The sequence below is a fragment of the Pieris napi genome, chromosome Z, assembly GCF_905475465.1.
Source record: "Pieris napi chromosome Z, ilPieNapi1.2, whole genome shotgun sequence".
NCBI classification, from domain to species: domain Eukaryota; kingdom Metazoa; phylum Arthropoda; class Insecta; order Lepidoptera; family Pieridae; genus Pieris; species Pieris napi.
The window spans coordinates 9,181,686-9,206,716 of record NC_062259.1 but is presented as its reverse complement, the minus strand read 5'-3'; the positions used below and the strand labels follow the sequence as shown (position 1 = coordinate 9,206,716).

The window sequence follows — 25,031 nt, the reverse complement described above, 5'->3', positions numbered from 1 at the left end:
CACTTCCGATTATTATCGCTCAGTTGCTCACAATGTTTTATTTATAACAATTTTGTTAAAAAGTCTACATGAATTATCACAACTGAAATATTAAAAAGGAAACAGTATATAATTCTAATGTAAAGTATATTGAGTGTAATAGAGAACCACCAGAGCGAATTATTTTGAAGCTTAGCGATCTATGTAATGCCGAGTTCCGCTGTAAGTCGGCTAGACTTATCTCCACTTGGTAATGACGGAACAATAGCTGAGCGCATCTTCCTCTTCAAGTGACAGCTTAACTTTATTGTCAAAGTTATATAGCTTATGTGATCCTACTTCTGTAGCTGTGTAATAAATTTTGTGTTTGATTTTACATCTGTTTTTCAGGCGTGCATCGACGACAACTTCGACATGGTACAGTTTTTAGTTGAACATGGCGCAGATGTCAATCGCGGCGATAATGAGGGCTGGACCCCGTTACATGCAACAGCTTCTTGTGGCTTCGCTAGCATTGCAAGGTTAAATTCTTTCTCACTCGTTCTTCAATTTTGTAAAAGATTCTGGTACTCATACTGACGATGCTTAGTACTTTGTATATTTGTTTTGTGGACTAAATACTTGATTCCAATGTGCAAAATTCCTCGAATTAAGGTTGGTTGTTTCTTTTGTTTATAAATACAAATGTACACTGTTTTCTGCTGTGTTGACAAAAATTAATTAGTATTGAAAGCTAATTGGATACTTAAAAAATAAAGTTTGTGCATTTTTATAAGCATATGAGCTTTTTGTCTAAAGTGCAGAACGGAAGCTTTGAAGAGTTATTGTCTTAAACAGGGGATGCAGGTTGTTAAAGCAGCAGTATCATCATTTTACATAAATACATAGCTATTCGTAACATTTTATTACGTATAATAAAATGTTGCGAATTATGCTTTCAACTTTATGAGTTAATTCGACGTGATCACGGAATTGATAGTGAGAATGAAATGTAGTTCCACATCGCAGAAGAACCTCCTTTGAGTAGTTGCAATACGTGAATCTGTATTTTTTTTACTGTTCAGTTATATATACTATTACTCAGTTATTATCATTACAAAAACTCTGGTAGTCTTAATGCCAATTTAAGAGAATTATTTTTTAATTTATTTTTTAACAAAAAAAAAACACCGTATATTATATTGAAAATTCAATACATATATTTTTTGAATCCGCTTTTTAAACTGTACTATTTCTATTCTCATTCTCATTTTAAAAAAAAATGAGAATCAAACATTCTTAATACTAAGTGACCTTGTCTCTAAAAATATAAAGAGTAAACTATATCCGTTTAATAAATTATTTGAAACTGGGTAGTTTGTAAATGGCTTTTTAAAATTTTTATTTTTATGTGTTAGACATGGTATTGCAGACTATATTGTACGTATTGATGTCTTCTATAAAGCTTAGAGTTTAGTACATCACTTCGCTCTATTGTAAATAGTTTCATTCGTTTAATAATATTGGTATTCTTATTTGTATCTCATATAAATTAATGGAGTGTTCTTTACAGGCATCTTTTGGAGAATGGCGCTGATGTGGCAGCTGTTAATTATGACGGAGAGTTGGCTATTGACATTGCTGAAAGTGATGAAATGGAAAAGCTTCTACAGACAGCTATTGATGAAAAAGGTAGGCTCATCAGTAATTTAGCTGAATTTTTAAAACACACACAAATCCACATCTGGGTAATAAAATGTAAAGCATTTATACTTTTGATCGACGAAGGACTTAAGACAACCAGCTAGAAATGTCATTTCATTATATATTTTCGATAATTTAATGAGGTTTATGTGATCTTTGGAATTCCAGGCGTCGATTGCGAAAAATCCCGCAGCGCGGAAGTTATTAAACTTAGCAACGATTCGAAGAACTGGGCAGCAAATGGTTACTCAGATGTACGAGACCCTAAAACTGGAGGAACACCTTTACACGTCGCCGCTGCAAAGGGTTATATCGATGTAAATATTTTATTATTAATAATAGCTTTTTTAACAGAAAATTCCTTAAATGGACCAAATCGAAAAAAATTGACGTATGTACGATTTCCGGTGAAATTAATATATGTAGTTTCGATTAGGAATTCGCGCATGGTCTAGTTTTCTTGTGTTAAATTATCACGTATTGTGTTTTAGGCTTTGGCGAAACTGTAATATAGTCAAATATGATGTACCTGTTAGGCATAATCGCATAATATATGTATTTGATAACAAAACGGCGTTATGAAACGTTAATACTCTTACCTGCAAGCTCAACGTACCTTATTATGCGTAGACACTCACGATTACGTAATTATAATTTTTTTTCGTTTAGAAGATTGCCTACCAAGACGCCTTGATTAATAAATTAATAATATTCGAAATTAGTATTTCAAAAGCACTGAAAATACTTATCCCTATAAGCTTATATTAATGTCTAAACTTTCAAAGGCAGCAAACACTGCTTTAATAATCACTTCGTAAATTTAACTTACCTTCAACGTGTAAACGAATGGATAGGTCTATTATATACAACTTTATTATTATCGAAAGCTAATATTACCTAATATGTCACATGATATGTCACGAAAATTGTTATAGATTTATTCACAATCAATATTAATGTAGTTAAAATGATGGAAATAACACGTTTAATGACGGACAAGGCTATACAGCATTCATTGTTATTACCGTGGGAAAAGTAACTGTTTCAATCGATAAATATTAAATATTTACACAACCTTTGGTGGTCGTATCGTAAACTCTTTTCTAATATTATTTGTCAATATTGATGTTTACATAGTTTTCTTTCGTTCCGTCTCTATTCAAAACATAGGAAAGCTCCAACACCAAAGTGCGAAATAGCGCAATAATATAAAAAAGGTTCAAGATTCGAGATTTTTGGTTTAAAGTAAAAAATATAATTTTTGTTTGGGTATTAAGATTTTTGTTAAATTGTCCATTATTGGTTTCCATATTGGACAGATTTTTTGTCCTATAAAAGATGTTATAATAATTATTTTTTAACTGATGAAACATTTTTCTGGTAAAATGAGACCACAAAGTTGATGAAAAATTAAATTCTATTTTTAGGTGGCAAAGACGTTATTAGAGGACTGTAACGTAGATCCAGATAGTGTAGACTACGAAGGATACACACCCCTACACGCGGCTGCTCTTTGGGGCCAGAAAGAAGCTGCCGCTATATTATTTAAATTCGGGGCTGATCCTAACATCAAGAATTATTCGGTGAGGTTTAAGATATTAAGAAAAAATAAGAGTTTTTATTCAATAAGCTAATAAAGTTAGAATTTTTATGTATTGTTACTTATTTTAATTATGACACATTGATTTTAAAATATATGGTTCATATTACTCTGTCCGGAAAATGAAATATAAACATCAGTGCAACGTTGTACCGTAAGAATAAACTACACATGTAAACTGAATTAAGACGAATTATTGCGATGGTGATTTAATCAATGTTTGCTTTATTAGAAGCTCATTCCATAAGAAAATAGGTCAACTTTTGAGTTTAACAAATCTAAAGCCCAGTAACCCACTGAATCCTACATGATGGTGGTCTATTAAATTACAACCCATATTAAGTGCAGAAGGGCTTGTCACGTGTCATAATGATTATAATAAATTCAATAGAATTTAAGTATGTATAAGGTATAATAAGCACTCGATCCAGCGATTGATTATTTTTTAAATACACACAAGAATCATTTTCTAAGTAATTAATTATTTCTCATGTGATTACAGGGACAAACATGCTTAGACCTAGTCGACCCAAGTATATCAGCTTGGCTGAAAGAGGCAGCGCAAAAAGCGCCGCATCGCGTTAATAATAACGTCAAACGCACACCACAGAAACACGACGTGAAATCCGTTGAACTCCAAATAAATAATTCGGACAAAATAACAATAGTTAACGGTCAGTATACAATTGTATATTTAGTCAATAACAAGCTCATTATAACATTGCATCCGCCCAGTTCTACTAATGAATTGCTGAAGTTCATTAGTGGAATTGGCGCATAACTCATATCATGGGGCAGATAAACCACCGAGCTCCGAGATCATTACTAAGATCGAAGGGAAGCCTCCTAAAGCCCGACCGCCTTCGCCGGATCCTACGGAGAATTCTGAGATTGTGATACCCGATGAGCCGCCATCTTGGCGCCGATCGGCTTCATTCAGGAGCAGGCTACAGGAGAATACACGTAAGTGCATCTAACATCATATGGCTATAAATAAATTAAACTCTCGTGTAAGGTAGGTAGGTAGGTCATATATTTAATTACTGTTTCTGTGTTATTTAATGTACTTTTGTAATCACAATAAATAAAGCACATTAAATAACTAACTAACTTACTAAATCTATACTATGACTTGGTGCCAGTGGATATTACAGTTTTTTGTTCTGTCATGTCGCCATTTTGATTAAGCAATAGATAAGCTCATCTCCCTCTCCAAGGGACATCTAAACTATTGTATATATAGTATATACTTATATTTATTTTTCCATAGTTCTCTGTCTCTGTGAAAAGGATGAATTGTAGCAAAGTTAATTTTAATAATCTACTATTGAATTCATAAACATGCTTTAAAATTAAGCTCTTCTTTGATTCAGTACCAGACAGAACAGTAAAATAAGTTTCAATTCATTCATTCATTAATATAGGCATTGCAATTTACTGCAGTAAACATTTATAGATTTGGGTTATGTATTAAATTAGATTCAAAATAGACCGGTTCTAGAATGTTCTACAAAGCTCATTTACCTTTCGGTTATAGCAAACAGTTTTTAGAAGATTCGTGCTCATAATTATGTCGTTGTATAACTGCGTCCTGTATTTTTATGTTTCAACTGTTCTTGTACGGTTCATATAGCATTAAATATTGAATGTTCCAGTTTTATATTGATTAATGTTGTATTTCTCTCTTGCAGGTGAAAATAAACCAACAAATAACAATGTTGATACAGATCCAGTTATGCTGCGAAGAACGCACAGCGTTGAGGCGTAAGTATAATTTGGATGCGTTTTTCTTTTATAATTTGCTGATTATTCGTACCTCGCCTTTTTATTGGCATGCAATCAATTCTTCATTAAACTCATAAGCATATTGTTCAATGTTTGTCTTGTACAAATTTGTATTAAGTGGTTCAGCTATCAATCTGTTTCTTGTCGCTATCAAATAACTGTCAGATGTTTATATTTCATTTGACAATTTACACCATTCATTTGTACATATCAGTGACATCGTAAATCACATCGGCTGTATAAGTCTCCATCTTGTAAAACGATTTATAGAGTTGGCTACGAAGTTTTTTAATAATTTTGAAAATACGTCACCGATTTAGTTTGAAATGGACCGTTAATATTTGTATGTGGTGGTTGTAAAGTTGGTGCTTCAAACCGAGGGGCATAAACTCTAGAATCGATTTAGAATTTGGAAGATAAAAGCATGGTGTGTCTGTGTGAACAGTTTCTATCAACGCTACCGTGAAGTGACCGCGCGTATAAAGGCGACATCGTGTCCTTCGATACCACCGGTGCCTCAGATCACGCTAGCAGCACTCGAGCTGTGGAAAAAGAATAAAGAGATTAACAATGCTACTAATGATGACAGCGAGACAAGGTGCCGCGGCTTTTTTTGCTTTCTTAGCAGTTAATTATCTATACATTAATTATACAGTGGAAGGCTGTAGTGCTTGGGCTAAATCTAAAATCTATTGCATTCAGTCTTTTTCATTGTTGACTTCATGTGCATTATTTATAGCTTGTTATTTTTTATTTTAATTAATTAAATATGAAATACCTTTTCTAACAAAAAAATATGATTTTAAAATTAAATTTTTGTCTTCAGGGTAAACGATAAAAAGGAAACGGATACAAATGCTTTGACTGTACCAACAACGTCGTCTAGCGCAGTTACAAATAACACTACGACTCGGACGACTGTTAGAAGGTATAAACTATTTTTAACACGAATATATATTTAATAGTGCCCAGTGAATTGTACCCTTACAGATCTTTACGAATTATTATATTACTTAGCAAAAGATTTTGCAAATATCAAAAGACAATATTTGAATGTATTTTTATTTTAAACTTTAAACAGACACCACGGAAAACGGTGTATTAGAAGGGTCCTGACTTCTACACATCGGTGAGAATATGATTGTCCAAATTAAGTGGTTGTTTAGGAAAGGACTAAAAAACTTTGTTTTGTGAGCGTCTGGTATTTAAATAAATTTAATTGGATTATTTAAATATACATATATGAAGTTATATCTAAATTGTTAACCGAGGGTAATGATACATTTAATTGGTTTTCAACGGGATAAAGGGATACTCGATAATTCATTGGTGATTGGTTTATTTTAGTAGATAGTTTTTGTGAAATATATACAAGAATATTGATAAATTTTCTTTGTAACTGCACCATAGAAAACCCAAATAAAAATTATTTAGTGTTTGCAATCGAGTTATGAACATGTGTGTTATTGTATATGACAGTGGTACGGAAAGCGTAGAGTCGAACAGTAGCAATTCAACTCCAAGTTCAGCGACGCCAACCAAACTGTCGCCTGGGAACATTTTCAAGAACTTCTTCAAGTACATAAGACCCCGCAGTAACTATTATTGTACGCTTGAACATTGGATATTTTTCGCTTACATACACCATGTGGTCAAGACATAAGTAAATATTATTAAATTAATGCATCTTAGGTATTTAAATTAGATTATACTTGCCCATTTCAAATTGATACTACTTCTTATGATTTCTTATCACCACCAAAAGTTAGAATAATGTTCTAATGTTCGGCGTACAATTATGTGTGTAAAATCGTGGCTTCGTCAGTTGTGCTCGGATGTTTTTGTTTTGCTACGTAAAAACGTTTATATTACACATGTTAAGCATGAGTTAATATTGTTTATCACTGCTATTTATGTTCAATAAAAACTTAAGTCTGTTTTAATACAAACATAACAAAATCAGTGCTACTTCCTGATCCGGTATTAACGTTACAGAGAGAATTTGAAGTCTTCCATTTATTTATTTAATGTTACTAAACAGTAAACAATAAAAAGTATAGAATAGTTGTATGTTAGAAGTTACTGTATAGTATTTATTTACATTCTTTCTACGTTTTACTTTTGTTTGTTTTTCGAATATATAGTACTGATTGATTTTAAAATATGTGTAGTCCCAGTAGTTACCTAGTAGAAGTGCATGTTATAGTAAATGTTTTAAATTGAAATGCATGATAAGTTTTATTGACACACGTTGCTTTTATTAGTATACTTTTTATAAGCCGGCTTATTGCTATTCTATGATTTTAAGGAATTAGTATGAAAATATTTATAAGGTAGTTTGTATAAACGTTCTAGCTAATTTGTCAGACAATTATCAGAACAAGATCAGATTGTTTTTCAGAGTAGAGAATATAAGGATACTAATCGCAGTACGATTGTTGGTATATTATATAAACTTGTACGTTCTGAAATGTTTCCAGGTCGTTTGTTCCGCCAGTACGTGATGATGAAAGTGAAACTCAGAGGAAGGCCCACGCCAAACGTGTTCGTGAGACAAGAAGATCCACTCAGGGCGTTACTCTCGATGAGATTAAGTCCGCTGAACAGTTAGTTAAAAATAAGACTAACAATGGTACCACAGATACATCGAACGTAAACAAGAAAGAAGAAACGCGTACGGTATGTTGAATTCGGAACTTATAATTATTGTTGTGGTTGGGTTGTTAGTATGGGAGTGGGTTAAGATGGCAATAGGTGGTGGTGAATTCTTATATAATATGGTTAACTTGTGCCAACCTGTACAGTGTATCACCGTAGGAGGTCGTTTATAATGTGAATAACCTTTATAGTAATATTGTTTTAGCAAGTAAATTTTACTTCTGACCAACTTCGTCGAACTTGTGATTTTTGTGTTCCATTTACTTACATGTACAGATACAGAATTGATAACATTTGTGTTAATCCATCGCAATCGCCATAACGATTACAATAGCAACTGTTGTTTTCATGGAATGTAAATAATCATCAGTAAGACAATAAATAAAACATTGTTTATAAGTAATAGATCTCGTCGTTTACCTTATAAAGCCATGCTCTTACAGCAGAACTTAATTCTCGTTAATGGAAATGAAATTATGAATAAAGCTATACGATGTAATACAATTCAGAAATATGTAAGGTGTAGTTAAAAGAGAATAATAATAATGATACTAAAAATGAGAATTATAAATGGTTATGCTTATCGTAGCTCCCAGGATCAGATCAGATCAGCTTGCTGTTAATGGCCTCTATTGATACTTATTTCACCGTTTGTTGAAATTGCATACATTAACATTGATGAAGGAATCCCCGAACGATCTAAACGAGGCCAAGGCACAATAAATAGGGCTGTATTTAAACACTATTAAATATTTTTTCACAAAATGGCGTCCGAATAGGCGCGAGCACTCGCGGCGGGTGGTGGGGACACAGCCGTTTCGTTAGCGCTTGCGTGCGTCACAGCTGCTGCCACGGCGACAATTGCGCCCAACAGTGAGCGACACCCGTCTTGGCGACTGCGATTCGATCCCAATAATAAGGTCTATTCTTGCGTACGAATCGTTACTACTATCCATTGTGCGAGCGTCTTATTTACGTAGTACCGCACCTGAATTCAATTTTTCACGATTTTCTGAGTTATTTTACCATAGCGTTTAAAATTTTGGATCTTTTAAGCTTTTAGACAAACTTTCAAAAACGTGACATTTTATATTTTTTTAAAAATTCTTCCGCATTAATTAAGGTAATACTAAAAATTATTATATAACAAGATAGAGGTGAATTTTATGATTTTCTTAATACAACAGATTTTTCATAATAGCTGCACCATGGATAGTAGTAAAATGCACAGTGTTAGGAGTCAGCACGCTTGGTGTTTTAATTGGCTTCGTCTATCAATGTGTACAATTTTAAATATCTTAAATTATCCTTCGATTTGTTAAATATCTAACGGCTCGTAAAACGCGCAAATAAATATCGAATTATTAATGTACTGTACTGTAATGTATTGTACCGCTCATGCTTCATAAAGCTATTTAAAAAACGCTGTATGTTAATATACTTACCTGTATGTAAACAATTACGTATTTTGTAGAAGATGTCATAATTTATTGCATACTAACATTCATTACATGCATGTTTGTGTCACTTTGTATAAGCGTGGGTTTTGTAAGTACAAATATAAGGACAATTGTCGTTAAATTTTTCAAAGAATTTCGTTATTCATTCTTGGTTTCTTCTAATTGCATCGGTGTGTTTTGCAGTTGCGGTTAGAACGTTAAAATACGCAAACTTGTCTTACTTGACTGTGACTTGGTTGAGATTTTAACTAATCGCCAAGCAACGCTTATATTACTACTGTCACACAATGATGGACAAGTATAGGTCGGTTATCGAAAGCTGGCGCGTTCACAGTACTCACACTAATGCAATTTCACTATACAGTATGTTTAAAAATATGACTTTTTTGCCAAGCTATATATTTTAGTCTACTCTGGTTTTAGTAGGGTTGGGTGGGTTGTAAATAAATAAAAATGTGTCAAATACATATAAATATTATGTGCATACGAGGGTGGATCCAAAAGTTCTAAGCCCGACCAAGAACGTATAAGAGTAGTTTGTGTAAATAATTTTTCATTTTTCGACATAAGCTCCATCTAGCTCAACACACTTCACTTTTACTTCACTAACTATTCTTTCAATACTCCTCTTAGAAACCCCAGTCGCATCTGATGTCAAATTAAATATAAAAAATTTTCATTAAACTGTTTTTATTAAGATGCTTAAAATAATTAAAAACATTGTGCACCATTTTACGAGATTGCCCTGGTAATGTTTAAAAAAAAGATCAACATGTACAGTAAAGATCAACATTTTACTTTGACATCACGTCGCGTTTTCACAGACACTACACAAGCACAAAGTGTAAATGTGTTGAAGCCGCCAGCTTTAGATAACATACCTATACTACTTATTGTCATTTTAATTATCACGAATATTCTGTATTATGTTTTATTTATCATCGGTCTCATGTTTTGGATAAATAGTATATCTTAAAGGTTTTAACTAGCGACTTTTCGGCAGTTGTCCTTGACTTTGTTGTCATAACAATTCATTGTCATGCAAGCTTTATTTCTGATATTACATAGCATTATTTGCTTCATAGCTAGGTTAAGTACAATAGGTTCATGGATACAAAAAAGTTTCAGTGAATTCTATACTTTTAAAATCGTAACCATCAGGTATGTTATACTGGATATTGCAAAACTTGAGGATTGAAGTTAAGAGATTTAATAAAGGTATTTTTTATGTTCAGTTCGAATTAGAGGATGCAAATCAACCTCCACGATCCACTACGGAAACGGAAGCCACAGTTACTTTACCCCTTCGTCGCCCACCATCAGCGAAGGATAATAACCGCACTGGTTAGTATAATTCTTCTTTAATATTTAATAGTAGGGCTGGTAAAAAGTATTTTGTGGCAGTCTAGGAACACTATCGCATCATATATGGAACTGACATTGACGCTTTGTTGAACACTAAAATATCGTTCAATGTTTAACAAAGCGTTGTGAAAATATAACAAAAATATCACTAGTAGCAAGTAATAGTTAATGATTTTTTGTTGCCATACTAGTAATATAAATTTTAAACTAAGGCCGAATTATTAACCATGAAACACAACGTTTCCCAGAGTAATCGTAGTTAATTTTTTATATGTTTGGGTTTTAAAGTATTTCAGTAAGTTTTAAAGAGGGAAACGGGAAACGAATGCAGAGATTTCTTTATCTCATACCCCTAGATACAGTTCTGCTTCTATAATGCAAATACCCATTACAAACAGAGAAACAAAATGCAAATTAATAAATTATTTAATAACAAAAAATTGTGAACTACGTGTTAAATTTACCCTAAGCCTTCTTTAAAATTCCTCCGGGTCTTTTTTTATTATACAAGGGGCCTTCATACATACTCAACCATCTGCATAGTTCGGTCTTCTAGTATGTGTACCGTTACAGGTAACTCTGTAACACCAACAACAGAAGAAGAGAAAGATCGCGAAAGTAGTGTCGAAAGCAAATCGTCGAGCAATGCATCGTCATCAAGCACTCAGGCGGCGCTGAATGTGATACAACGTCGACGCCGACCAAAGCGACGTTCTACCGGCGTTGGACATGTAGATATGGATGTAAGAGATTATTACTATCTTTTTGTATTTGTTTTTATATATATTGTATTTACGTTGTTTATAGATAAATTTATATATTTAATACTAGTGGACCCGACAGACGTTGTCCTGCGTCATATTTCAAGCGATTAGGATATTAAACAAAGTATGAAAGTACCGACTGCAGCGCCATCTGCCGGGCTGGTTTGTGAATCTAAACCATTCCCAGATCCCCTTGAACACACACAAAAAATTTCATCAAAATCGGTCCAGTCGTTTGAGAGAAGTTCAGTGACATACACACTCACAGAAGAATTATATATATAAAGATATTAATGATAATTCAGCCTAATTGAACACTATTAACTAGAGTTCTCTTCCGTCTCCTGTCAATTTACGTTTACGTTGTGCTGAAGAGAGATAGAGTACTTTAGTTAAAAGGGTGAAATTATATTGATTTATTTTATGAAAAAATTGGGTTGGTTAATTTCTTTAAATATCTATGTACATAATGATTAATAAAGCAGAGATAGGAATGTTGTGCTACATGGGAGCAAGAAATTTTAAACAATAATGCAATTATGCATATAAATGCGATGTTTGGGCTTAGAACGCAAAATGTTATACCAAGCTATCTAGTGTCTATATCTGATGTTATAAAAATATTTTTTAGTTAAAATAACATTATAAAAATTGATATATTAAGCATTAGTTATTACAAGAGTCCTCTTATGAAACTGACATATTTTTTTGCAAAAAGATTAGCTCGAGTATCGTGAGATATTTTCTTGTCTAATAACATAATCATCATCTATTATGAAGATCATTCATTTTGAGATTGTCTTTCTTTCATATGTTGAGAAGTATAATTTAGATTTTTTTAGCTACTTAATTTTTAATTAATACATTTTAGGCTTCCGATAAATAGAAAATATAACACGTTTTGTTCATTTTAGTTAATATGTAATAAACGAAAAAAAATCTTCAGCTTCACAGTATTACTATAGACATGTTGAAATATAATACTACTTTTGTTTAGGATATTGTTAACGACCGTGTGGGAGGCAGCGAAGGCGACGGTGATTCGGAAACGGCACAAGTAAGTGTTTTTAAAATATTAACCCATTTGTCTATAAGGGAGCGTTCAAGTATTACGTAACGCAATTTGTGGAGATTATTGACCCCCCTCCCCCATGTAACTGGCCGTAACGTTCGTCAGTACCCAAGTACAGTACTGTAAGTATAGTAAAACGTTTCGTGACCACCTAGTGACTTTTCAGTTACTATTAAGTGGTGTAAGTCGAAAATAATATTAACAATAACGTGTAATTCAAACCCCGCCCCGCATCGTAACGTTTTATAAAATGACACCCCCTCCCAAAATTCGTTACGTAATACTTGAAGGCTCCCTTATCTATAAATAACAACAAGTAAGATATACAAGGAAACCGCTGATGGTGAAATAGGGTTGGGCCTAGTCGTACATACCTGGACCAAATCCAGGAGGTACTAAAGAAGAGACAAGATAAAGCACCCAAAACCGCTGACCATGCATGGACCATGGAAGGTCATGAAAGTGGATGAAGGGAGATAGGTATATAAGGACTGCAATGAGTGGAGATCCCTGGTCTCTCCCTTCGGAAAAAAAGGCGTTATAATGTAAAAAATATAAATAATTGAATTCAACACGACTCAATAAAAAACTTCGCTCTTAATAGTATAATACGATTTTTTTAAATAAACTAGATAAAGCATTACTCGTTAACTGATGTCAATACATTATATTCCCAGTGATTTTGAAGGAGATGTTTATTCATAATAAAGTTCTCAGCGAAACAGCTTACAGTATCAGAATATTAATATTTGCTGTACCTAAGTCAAATGTGGGAGTCAGTAAAACGTTAAGATAATATCGCACGCAAACGTGTTTTAGACAAAGTAAAAATAAGACACACAGTTAACGTTTACAAACACAGTAAGAGAGATAAAAAATATAAGCGAATAAATCTTCGCAAATGCGTTTTTTATTTCCTGAACACGTTTTCGCATAAAAATACAGATTCTGAAAGCTGCCGTTGAAAGCTTTATCGCGACTTATAAATTATTTTGTGACAACTTCCTTTTTCAACTACGTATTAAAGTTTTATTTTGGTTTATAAACATATTAATTTTCTTAACCTGACAAGGTAAATAGAATGGCAACCTTGACTTTTGTAGGAGTTGGAAAAATAAACAAAATTAATGTTTCAAATATATTACAATGTAGCCTTTACAATAGTTGTAGTTAATTATAAAAATCTTATTTACTAGTAATAAATATAGAGATAGATAGATGAGATAGAGATATATAGATAGATAGAGAGACATAGATGTCAAAAACAATTTTTGACACATGATAGCGCGTTGTCGAGACTACACTTGTTTAGTTTACGTTTAATATTTTATATAGTCTCATCTCTGAGGTTTGGTCCTCGGCTGTGTACAGACTTTCTGTGTATGTGCGCATCTTTCTAACACTTTCGTATGGTGAACGAAAACATCGTGAGAAAACCGAAACCGTTTAATTCCAAAATCGAACACCTGTCTATGAAATAAAAATGGACAGAAACTGTTACCATCTGCGGCCAAGACTCATATAGGGTTGTGCCACCACTGCATAATCATTATCTCCAGTAAAAGTTCAATGACTCATGCTCGATTACTATCCAATTTCGCGAAGCCTAAGGTATTAAAAAGGGTGACTAAGTGAAATCAATAATACGATACGATCACGGATCATGAAGCAACGATGCCTATAAAGTGTGAGTCAAATGTATGCAAAATCGAGTTCCTGGTTGATGAATATTTTATATGCTTATACTAGGGTATTTACTTTGTTATTAGTATATTATTTTTCACGAAACATCTTTGTTCTATACATTCATTTGTGTTGCGCTGCTTTTGTTCGTGAAACTAATATTTTAAAGGAAACAATCAACGAAGAACACAGTTACTATATTGTATTGTTAGTAATTTTAAAAACCTACCAAAAAGTATACGTCGTCAAATAAATATTCTTTTATTTAACATAAAAATGCCGAATACAAAAGAATAAAATTACATAATTACATAGAATTTTAAAAGACTCTTAGTCAATAATTTAAAAAGTAACTGTATATATTTATTTCGAATAAAAATTATCACCGTAAAGCTATTAGTAATTGTAACGTGACAGATTGGCTTGAATCCAGTTGAATATAGTTTTAAAACCACTAATAAATAACACTGTCTCATTTTACAATAGATATACAATGCATCAAACAGTTATCAAAACGTCTGTCTTATTTCACTGTGTAACGGCTATTTTTATATACTATATAATTTATTGTTACACCGCCTACGTACGTGAAACTATTAGGAGTGAAAATGGCGCGTCAGTCCTTCAATCTAAGTCTAAAAAGAAACTCACGTTAAGCAAACGGAGATCTTGGAGTCTTTTATAATAATAGGCACGCTACAACCCTTGCTTTTGTCTTCAGACCTCTGTAAATGTTTTCATTCACAAAAAAGATTTTAACTTTCTGTACTTGAACTTTAGTGAACTACTCTATACTATTTTATTAGATCAAGTTTTTTTTAATGGCTTCAATTTCCTGGCCTTGAGTGTTATATAAGAAAGATATTGTCTTCGCTATTTAAAAAAGAAATAGTGACTTTACCATAATAACTGTTCTGGATACTTTAATCTTACAACGTACATACATATTCGTTGCACCATGCAAGTAGTTTCCTCCTGAAAGTAAGAAAATTATTATTTCTGTATTATACAATAAAACACATTTGAGATAAACGGGGCGATCGTACGACTAATTTTATGAAATCGTTTTCATAGTGGTTTTCACCTCACCGTTATTTAGGTAATGCGTTTCGAGAATTGGTGATTTACCAAATATCTCCATGACTTTCGCGCAGTTTCCTTGAATGACGTCAATGTGTATTTATATCGACCTTTCTGTTTCAGTCTTGTATAACCCATGACCGCTTTGTAGAAACCGCAATCCTGATTCGCACACTTGAGGTTTGGATTGCAAATGTTTTGAAAATATTTATTTCATATACATATTTATAAATTCGAAATTATCGAGTAAAGAAAATAGTCAGTAAATGTAATTAACTGGTTTCTATAGTTGATTTTTCATTAAATTTTAGAGAAAATTATTAATATTGTGTTAGTAATTTATCTTCAAGTCCGTGTAAGAAATATATATATAGCGTCATTTACATAACTGAGCCTTTGTTCGCAAATATTCATTATTTTATTCCAAACCACAATCGCCGGATTCTATTTAACAATAATTGTATTCTTTGCAAAGAATTGAATATAGTAGTTACATAATAACTTTCTTGAAATACTACTTATTATTAATGTTTTATTAACCCTAACCGTTTTGTTTGTAAACCCTATCTCGATAATAATCTACGTGAAAAAGTATACTGTGAGACAATTTTTAATGTGTCGATGATTTACATATTATATATTTATTTTTGGCATGCGGTGGGATGACGGGTAAACATTGCGCACATGGCCGTATGATGCCATCATTGCATTGGTTCTACCTTTTTTTTATTTAACAGTTTTCTAAGTAAAACGCAATTAAAATTCCTACCGATAGTATTCATGTATGTGTGTGTATCGTTATAAATTCCAGTATTATCCACTAGATCGTTCCAAAATCAGTATTTAGGTCAGCGGTCTTCTGAAACGAATACACGTAAACTTGAAAATAGAATTTATTTTTAGATAGTTACAAAAGACTTCACCTATTCGAGTGAATTAGGACTCGTGCTATTAAAAATAAGAATAGAACGATTTTTGAATAGGACGAACCTATTTTTGTATATACTTTTTATTAAAAGCAAGGGTTTATCAAATTGCCTCATTCTTTGATCTTATAAGTTTGTAAGCTCAGCTGTATCTACAAAAATATTTATGACTGACGTTTTATTTATGTTCAGAATAATTTATAATAATTAGATTCGGATGAGACTTTATTTTTAGAATATATACCTGTTTGCAATATATATTATATATCCATCGATTTTTGACAAAGAGCGACCCTCGATGTCGATGCCAATACTCAGAAAATGAACGTGACAAGAATAGTATTGTGATTATTGTTTCTCTTCGAAGTTCGGGGCTTTCCTAGGTAGAACAGAAGTTCAGTTTTATTTACAGGTGATGATTTCTTCACGTGCTTGTAGATGTTTCAGTCTCAGTTGACGAGGTGCGTACGTCAAAAGCGTCTCGCTCGCACCTATAATCATATGAGTTTGCTGTGTCTGTCGACAATATATTCTCTCTGTCATTATTAGTCTCGGGAAACATTCAGTATGTTTTCTTAACGCGTGGAGTTCGCTCGTTACACAAAGTAAAATATTTGTTCGCGTCTGCTTAGTGACTCGTAATAAAAATGAATCGGAAGCAAGACCGATATTCTTCCCGGCCTCGGAGCCTCACGTCACACTATGGCTCCTCTCCGAGCATGTTAGGTTCAATGCTGGGTGGACAATACACATCGTATTCTAATAATTATTCTAACTCATACAGTCCAAGCACATACAGAAACTACAACCCTTATTCTGTAGGGTTAGGGCGACCATCCAGCTTGGGAATATACGGAGGGACGAGCTCTGGCTACGGTGGAGTTTATTTAAGCAGTGCGACTTTAGGTTCTTTGAATTTAATGACCCCGGTGTTAAAAAAGTTAGATAAAAAAATATTAGCGAGTCAAAAGAATTTCAAGCCGAAGCCGGTGGTTGCACCATTAAAGGTACCGGAGATGGTGAACGATGCTCCAGCGATGAGCGAGACTCCGCCAGTTAGGCCTGAGAGAAAATCGCGCTCAATGCATAGGAACGCCCCTGATAAGGAGCGTTCCAGATCCTTGACATCTCTCGATAGTGTAAATGGGCTCAATACGCGCTCACTCAGTCTCAACTCTTTAGCATCCGATGGATATTGTGTACGTTTATTCATGTATTATTAACATAGATGTTTCATACTTAGAATATAAAGCATACGCGTAAACAAGACAAGAATATTAAAGTACATACCGGACAATTATAAGGGAAGTAAAATTATTCCCATTTAAATTTTGTAGGAAATTGTGAAGTAAAAAAAAACTGCCATTTTTTGCCTAATACATAAAAAAATGTCTTAACAAGTTGATGTTATTGATATTTTTTATTCTTGATATTAACGTTTTTTTACAAGTTTATGAAAATATATATATGATTAACATAGTTGAACAAAACATTATCAATTAGAAATCTCCGATTGCGTTAATGTACTACATAGTACATTTTCTAATATGATAATTAAACATTTCAGTCGGGAAGTGAAAGAACTGAGGAGCCAGACGAAAAAGACTACAAGGCATTGTACGAAGCTTCGAGAAAGGAAGTGAAACAACTACGATTACTGCTTTCCACCTCTGAGCAACAACTACGCGAGGCTCGCGCGACTATCACCAGACTCACACAAGTGGTAAGAAAAATATTCCTTGCAGTCTTATTCATTAACGTACTGTTACACATACAATTTGTCACGTCTTTTTATTTATTGAAGTGAAACTTCTTTATCGGGGTTGGAAAAAAATTTAGTTTAACATTTTTTCGTTACGCGCATACGCATCACGTTATTTATTATTTATAATTCGACACTTAAAATTTTAATGACAATTAAATTCATTAAATTCATAACATATCTTCCTTTTTCCGTCCCTCTAAGTATCGAAATCTAAACTTTTAGATTTGTATAAATATGAATAACACTTCAAGATTAGTTTGCCACTGAAGTTTCACTTCTGACATGTGTACTTTGTACACACACACTTTTTTATTTTTATAGGCGGCTTTGCATTTACATTTAATATTATTTAAATATATAAAAAAATTACGAAAGTGTTTTACCAACATATAAATCTTTCCTTTTTATAATATTAGTATATACGTGTTACTTACATACTTGCTATTTGAACCTTATAAAACGTTTTATCAATTGGTCGCCTTTTTTCTAAGTAGGTATATATTTTATATATGGCTAATTATTATTATAAATTTAATAATAATTAATTTTTTATGGATATAATACTAAATAAATTTATCAGTAAAATAGATTTGATTCTGGTCAGCATATAGGCTTGTGTCAATGTTGGAAATGAAGTCGCTGGCGTGTATCTCTGTAAAATATCAAAGTGTATTTTATTAACATAATGTGTAGATTGCGCTGAGCGTGAACCATAAGAGAATATAATGATTTTACAATTTATCTTATTTTAATCGCAGTATTAAAGCAAATAATTATTATAGTATTCTTCCTATGAAACCAAACTTTTGAAATCATTTTTTTTTATCTGATATGGTATTTTGTCTGTGTCTTTCTACTATTTAAATCTCGTAAGGCTTAAAAAAACGTGGTGTGCCTTTTAATAATTGTCCAAAGTCGAGTAGATGAAGCCTCTATGCTAGTAAACAATTATTGTTTCGCTGGAAATTATCTCCAGATTAACGTTATGTGCTTTAACCATGAAAGCATGGGTTATGCTTTTGCAATTTCATAAAAACAATATAAGATTCACCTTCAAGTAGTTCGATACATACCTAATAGATTGATGCATATAACATATATATGACTAACTGTTAGAGCGGATGCTATAAAAAAGCGAAGCGAATGAGAAGATGGAAAGCAGATTTTTTGACGTTTTTTAAAACATACAAAAAATATAAGTACTTTGTTCGTAGTCTTATCATATAGATATTTGATTGTATTTTTCATTACATTCGATCAAACATACATAATGTGTCGGCGCTGACAACTAGAAAGTATAAATGAAAAAGAAGATAACATATTAATATTGAACATTTTAATTGTTGCATACAAACATCGTAGTATTCGACGCGCCCGTGACATGCGTCATTACAAATTTGCGCCCCCATTTAAAATGTTTGACTAATCCCCGCCCACTGTAAGCACTAATTATGTCTACACATGCTCAATGACAGATTGGCTCGTGTTTTGGCTATCTGTACTCGCTCATCACATGTCTCGTCTTGTTCGTTTTGAAACCAATGGTCCGTCAAGGATCTTTATGGCTATTTATGCAGGCGAATTGTGTGATCTTGTTTTATCGATATATATGTCACCGTAAAATTGTAAACACCGTTAGATTGTAATCTACCTCGCGAGATTATAAACTGTCGAAAGATTGTGAACCTCAACGAACTGCTTACAATTTAACGTATTATTATTCGGTAGTTATATGAAATTGTTGGAAAGTAAAATTAATCTGTAATTGACCAAAGAAGTTTGAATGATAACTAAGTTAGTGTAGTACAATCTACCAAATAATAATATGTTAAATTGTAAGCAGTAAGCTGAGGTTCACAATCTTTCGACAGTTTATAATCTCGCGAGATAGATTACAATCTAACGGTGTTTACAATTTTACGTTAACATATACACTATTTACTCATAAATATATTTATTTATATTAAAACACGAGAGTGGTAGTTGCAGTACCTATTTGAGGCCACTGGTAACTTTATGATCAAGCTTTATTTCATTTGCGAATTATTTACGAATTGTCTGCTATGCAATAGATTTACTCATGTTAATCTCGTCATAGTGCGTCTCCATTCTAAATGCGAATAATGTTATTACGGTTTACATGTTATAATATATATTTTGTTTATTTTCAGAATCAAAATTCATTGTCAGAGATAGAGAAACGCGAAAGGAGGGCAATGGAAAGAAAACTGTCCGAAATGGAAGAAGAGCTTAAGGTATTTAACATATTTACAACACATACACTTATCATACACGATACAGAGATTAATTGACAAATTGCATTTTAAATAACAATCTGGTGAGCTTAATGTTGCGCTAAGCGGAAACCAAAATGGCGTACGTGTGCCAGCTATGAACGATAAGTTAATATTTGTTCGTTTTGTAGCAATTGCAAAAGTTAAAAGCCGAGAACGAAAGGCTGAGGGCTGAGAACCGTGCGCTTACTAGGGTCGTAAGCAAATTGACCAACTCGGCCGCAAAATAGGTAAATGTGTTGGAATGACCACAGTGGCGACATCGTGCGACGTTGTCATCTAATATTGCTATCATTCGTTTCTCTTACTCACTGTTAATGCCCTGAAAGCGGTTTCTATCGGGAAAAAGATCATTTCATTTTGGTTTTAATATATATAATGTATTGCCATGTGACATTCGTTATTACAGATTTCCATTTCAAATAGCAGACTCGCTCGCCCGAGGTCTATATCTATATGTAGTATTTTTTACTACTTATAGAATATTAGTAGGGAATATAGAACACGGGTGAAGCTTAAATAGAATAGATAAATAGTCGACCCGTTTAAAGTGAGTTTGAGAAATGAAGAACCTCGTTTTGACCACGCCACGATTACTGCGAATTTCCTAGTTGCACCGAAAAGTCTCACAAACAAGGCGATGAAAGTTTTGGGCATCAGGAAAAATAATTGTTTTGTGCCCAAGTTTCTACCCTATGCGAGACTTTGCATTAACTGTGTGCTATGCAGGCATGCTTTTATGTGTCTAACACTTCAAAGAACTCGCATATTCCATCAAAATTATTGTTACATATAATATATTTGATATATGGAGAATGTGACTTTCACACGAATTTGAATAAGCAATGTAAAAAATCACTTGCATGAAACATGTGTTAAAATAGTGATTTAAAGTTGATCGCATATTCATTGTGTGTCCGAAAAGTTGAAATAACAAACACTGTTACAAATATTCCAACACAAAAACACAAAATTTTAGTGCCATTTTGTGTTAGCGCAATAATTTATAAATCTTCAAGATTATATTTGTATATTCACAGGTTTAATCTAACATTTTCCCCTATTTAATGCGATTAATAAACAAAATGTAAATATTTAAATTAGTCATAAAATCATTTCTGTTCGCCCAAGTTCTATTACGATATACATTAAAAATGCGTACATGTTAGTCTTCAAATTCTATAAATCTTTTCAATTGTTTTTATGAAATTTTAAAGTAATTTCATCTCAATAAAAATTACTAGTATCTTCAGGGTATCCTGCCAAAATTTTACAGCAATTTATTACCTGAGCAAGAATTTCACCATAGATTTCTCTTGTATTCGTTAATCTGATAATGTCTCTATAGCTAAAGTAGTGATCGTACTTATTCTAATATCAAAACTTGAGCGTTCTTGCAAATATTACATTACAATGCCACTATTATATTTTTCATTATTTAAGCATGTTCGTAGTAATGTTTGGCTCTCTGCTTGGCTCTTTTTCGTTCATTCGTTCAACAAAGAAAGAACTACGAATTATCGATGTTCTCAAATCTAGCATCACCTAAATACGGTCATGAAGCGTTGCTTAAGTTTTCAGTACAGTACAATGTATTATGTAATCTGAACGACTGTTTGAAAATACCGACCCGATTTTCCATTGTCACGTTCATACGACGGATTCTTCCGTCTAGGTTTACAGTTAGATTTATTTAAATTTAATTAAAATCAAATAGAAATGATATGGCTTAGTTACACACAAAATAAATATTTTTACATACAGAATAAAGGAAATTGACCGATACGACACTCTGACTGAACGAATTAATAAAAATGTGTGTTAAACAAGTATATGAACGCATTTTTATATGTGACTTTAAAGAATTTGGTCGAATAGTTTCTTTAGCATACGAAACTGGTTTTAATTAACTCCGTAAAAGAATTATTGTAATCATAATTTATTATTACAGAATCAACAAGCGTTGCAAGCAGAAAATCAACGATTGAAAAACGAAAATGGAGCATTAATTCGTGTAATTAGTAAACTATCCAAGTGATAATGTATTGGATAATTACTTCAGGCTAAGGATATTGACAATTGCGAGCTAGTGGTATTGACAATTTATACGAGTAACATTTTGTACTTTTTATAAAGATTTGAAATTTATACAAACGATAATTTTGTCTCGATAATTCGAATTTGCATGTTTTTCTACCTTACCGATTTAATGTTTGTAACCTTTATACAGTATTATAAAAAAATATCAATAAATCATCCATCTCCATTGCAAGTGTGATCAATTTGCTTTTATAAATGTAGATATTAAATATTTAAAAACAAGGCGGCCTATATTTATTGCTATGAAGGATAACTTAAAACTGTTCAAAATTCCACTGTACATCTTACACTTGTCAAAAATCGTCTATAATTTGTTATTGGTTAATCGTAACTTTATATGAATCTATTTAGAATATACTTTTTAAACGAGCGGCGGTAATACTTGTATTACTAATGCATTTATATAACGTAGATGTAAACAATAGGTAGTCACGAAATAATTGGAAATGTGATATATCGATTACTAAACTTTTGAACATATGAACTTAGATGTATGTTAGGTGTTTTAGTATTTTGAAAATATAGTAGGTTAATGAATTGTTTCTTCATATTTTATTTCATTGAAGGACTATTGTCTTGTTTTTCTTTGTACACTAAACGTTGATATTTATTAACTTTATTTTTGTAGTTTAAATATACATCACCTATATAGAATGTGTTCGACCATATGAAATTAATTTTACCTATTAAATTTCGTCAGCAAAGGCACCGTGAACTTAAAGTCTTACCTTTTCATAAAAACTAAACCAGTCTAACAACAGTTTAAACTATACGATTTGACTGGCTTAGTTATTATAAATGTGGTAAAAATCGAAGTCTTAAAGGACTTACGGCAATTTTTACTTAAGAAAGATTTTAAGAGATTTTGGCTGCTTTTTATTACATCACACCTGGCAACGATGGCAATGGAAAAATTGACATTAAAATATCGATACGCATTGTGTAACTGCTTATTATTATTATATATATATATAAATATATATATATATACATATTATATATATATATACATATTATATATATATATACATATTATATATAAATTGTCTGAAAATAATCGACACAGCTATCGTTCCAAATTTTAACCCGGCTTTGTATTCATATCAACATTATGATAATTTTATCTTAATCGAATAAGTATAGAATGCCATAGCTCTTGAAAAGGGTGTTTATATTTAGTTTAAGTAAGCATGTTAATTTTAATTGTTATTTGTAGTGGCAAGTTTAATTGTTTTTTATTTCATTTTCTTGACTACAATAATTTGCTAAAATAATATTTTCGTTTCTAAAATTCTCCTAAGATTCAATTTTAAATAGTCTATGACAACCGCAACCTATTTTATTATTTTATCCTAACTTATTGCTTTGCCAAGTATAAATATAAAGAAACGAAACTTAAGCACATTTCTAAGGGCCTTGATGTATTTCTGTCAAATCACGCAAAGGTTTTGGGAACATGTCATTAAGTTTTATTTCTTATTCCTACAACTGTAAATATACGATTTATGAAATAAGGATTTAATTTATTTAACTCATTCTTATATTTTCAACGTTGGTCAGTCTATAAATTATATTTAAAATAGGGAACTCGCTTCGAAAATTAGCATTACAAAATATATTTATTGTTATTATAGGAGTATTAAGATGTTTATTAATATTTTTAGTTAGATCTCTAGTATGTTTCCTTGCCATTTCCCTATTTTAAAATATTCGTCGAACATACAAGTTGAGTTTTGATTAGCAATAAAATGGTTAAAATCATTATTTAATCACCACTTTCTTATTCGACTAACACCTTAGAAATGGGTAAACGTAAAACGTCAATGTGCTTATCTGGTTTATTATTTTCTCATCAATTTCTCTTAATTCAACTTGTATGAGATTGTGTATTTTTATTTGTAACAAATATTCAATGTTCTTTAGATTTAAGGATTTACTTAACGGCTAAATAAAATTTTATCACAAAGTAAAACATTAAACCCTCCTATATTATGTAAAACCTTTGTAGAGAACGTTAATTGCAAAGTTAAAATAAAGATATTGATTTCTGAACTTTACTATTATTTGATATATTCGGTTAAAAAGTAGTGCAATGATTATTATTCTTAAACGTTGGAAGCAAATTTACATTACGTTATCTTAGATAAAAACAGTATTAAAACAAATGACAGATTTAAATAAAAAGATGTTTCCGTCAGACTGCAATACTAAAAATATTTCATCTTTTACTTCGAGCCCTCTTATAGGAGGAGGCAGTGCTCTACTCTCGACATGTCAAAAAACCCAGTCTATCGAAACTTGAATGACTTTTTTCTCATGAATATAACACTTACAGGATAATATGAGTGCACTAAAATCGAGTTAAATAATCTATCAAGCACCTATGATATTTTTTATGAACAATTATTTTGTTTAACATAGTAAATAATAACATTAAAATCAATGATTCTTGGACGTCCGTCAGTTTATGGATCCATGTATGTGGCAGAGAAATTGGTCGAAAAATTTATCGAACCAGAATATTTTTTTTCCTATTATATAAAGTTATACCCTGGGCTGATTGCTAGTTAATATAAGCGTTCTAAGTACTGTCGTTTAATTATAATTTGTAAAAAACTAAAATACGATTGTGTATTTGTATATCTATATATACATTTATTTTAGTATATTTTTTTTCCTCACCTTAGAGTTATGGCGCCACTATATATTTTTTTATTATATTATTGATTTTTTTCAATCATTGAGTTTTTGTTTTAGAAGTTTTTTTAAATGTGAATGACCGCTATGAGGCGTGCACTTTTGGATTTTCCAAACTAT

At 32.0% G+C, this 25,031-nt stretch overlaps 1 protein-coding gene across 14 annotated transcripts in view; it reads left to right on the top strand.

The window, feature by feature from the left end:
* The window catches only part of LOC125062129 (protein phosphatase 1 regulatory subunit 12C-like), a 31,739-nt gene extending 7,473 nt beyond the window's left edge, over positions 1–24,266 (top strand). The window contains exons 2-20 of one of the 14 annotated variants that reach the window (XM_047667708.1): positions 370–500; positions 1,532–1,650; positions 1,831–1,979; positions 3,090–3,245; positions 3,765–3,936; positions 4,061–4,225; positions 4,954–5,026; positions 5,493–5,645; positions 5,874–5,975; positions 6,527–6,625; positions 7,528–7,726; positions 8,485–8,625; positions 10,401–10,509; positions 11,131–11,273; positions 12,292–12,351; positions 17,623–17,778; positions 19,992–20,075; positions 20,246–20,344; positions 22,066–24,266. In XM_047667708.1, the coding sequence (XP_047523664.1) occupies positions 370–500; positions 1,532–1,650; positions 1,831–1,979; positions 3,090–3,245; positions 3,765–3,936; positions 4,061–4,225; positions 4,954–5,026; positions 5,493–5,645; positions 5,874–5,975; positions 6,527–6,625; positions 7,528–7,726; positions 8,485–8,625; positions 10,401–10,509; positions 11,131–11,273; positions 12,292–12,351; positions 17,623–17,778; positions 19,992–20,075; positions 20,246–20,344 (2,310 nt within the window). In that variant the 3' untranslated portion in view covers positions 22,066–24,266. Of the gene's footprint in view, positions 1–369; positions 501–1,531; positions 1,651–1,830; positions 1,980–3,089; positions 3,246–3,764; positions 3,937–4,060; positions 4,226–4,953; positions 5,027–5,492; positions 5,646–5,873; positions 5,976–6,128; positions 6,177–6,526; positions 6,626–7,527; positions 7,727–8,484; positions 8,626–10,400; positions 10,510–11,103; positions 11,274–12,291; positions 12,352–17,622; positions 17,779–19,991; positions 20,076–20,245; positions 20,345–22,065 lie in introns of all 14 variants that reach the window. The other 13 variants (XM_047667707.1, XM_047667705.1, XM_047667709.1 and 10 more) reach the window with 13 other exon arrangements.
* The last annotated feature ends 765 nt before the right edge of the window (positions 24,267–25,031 follow it).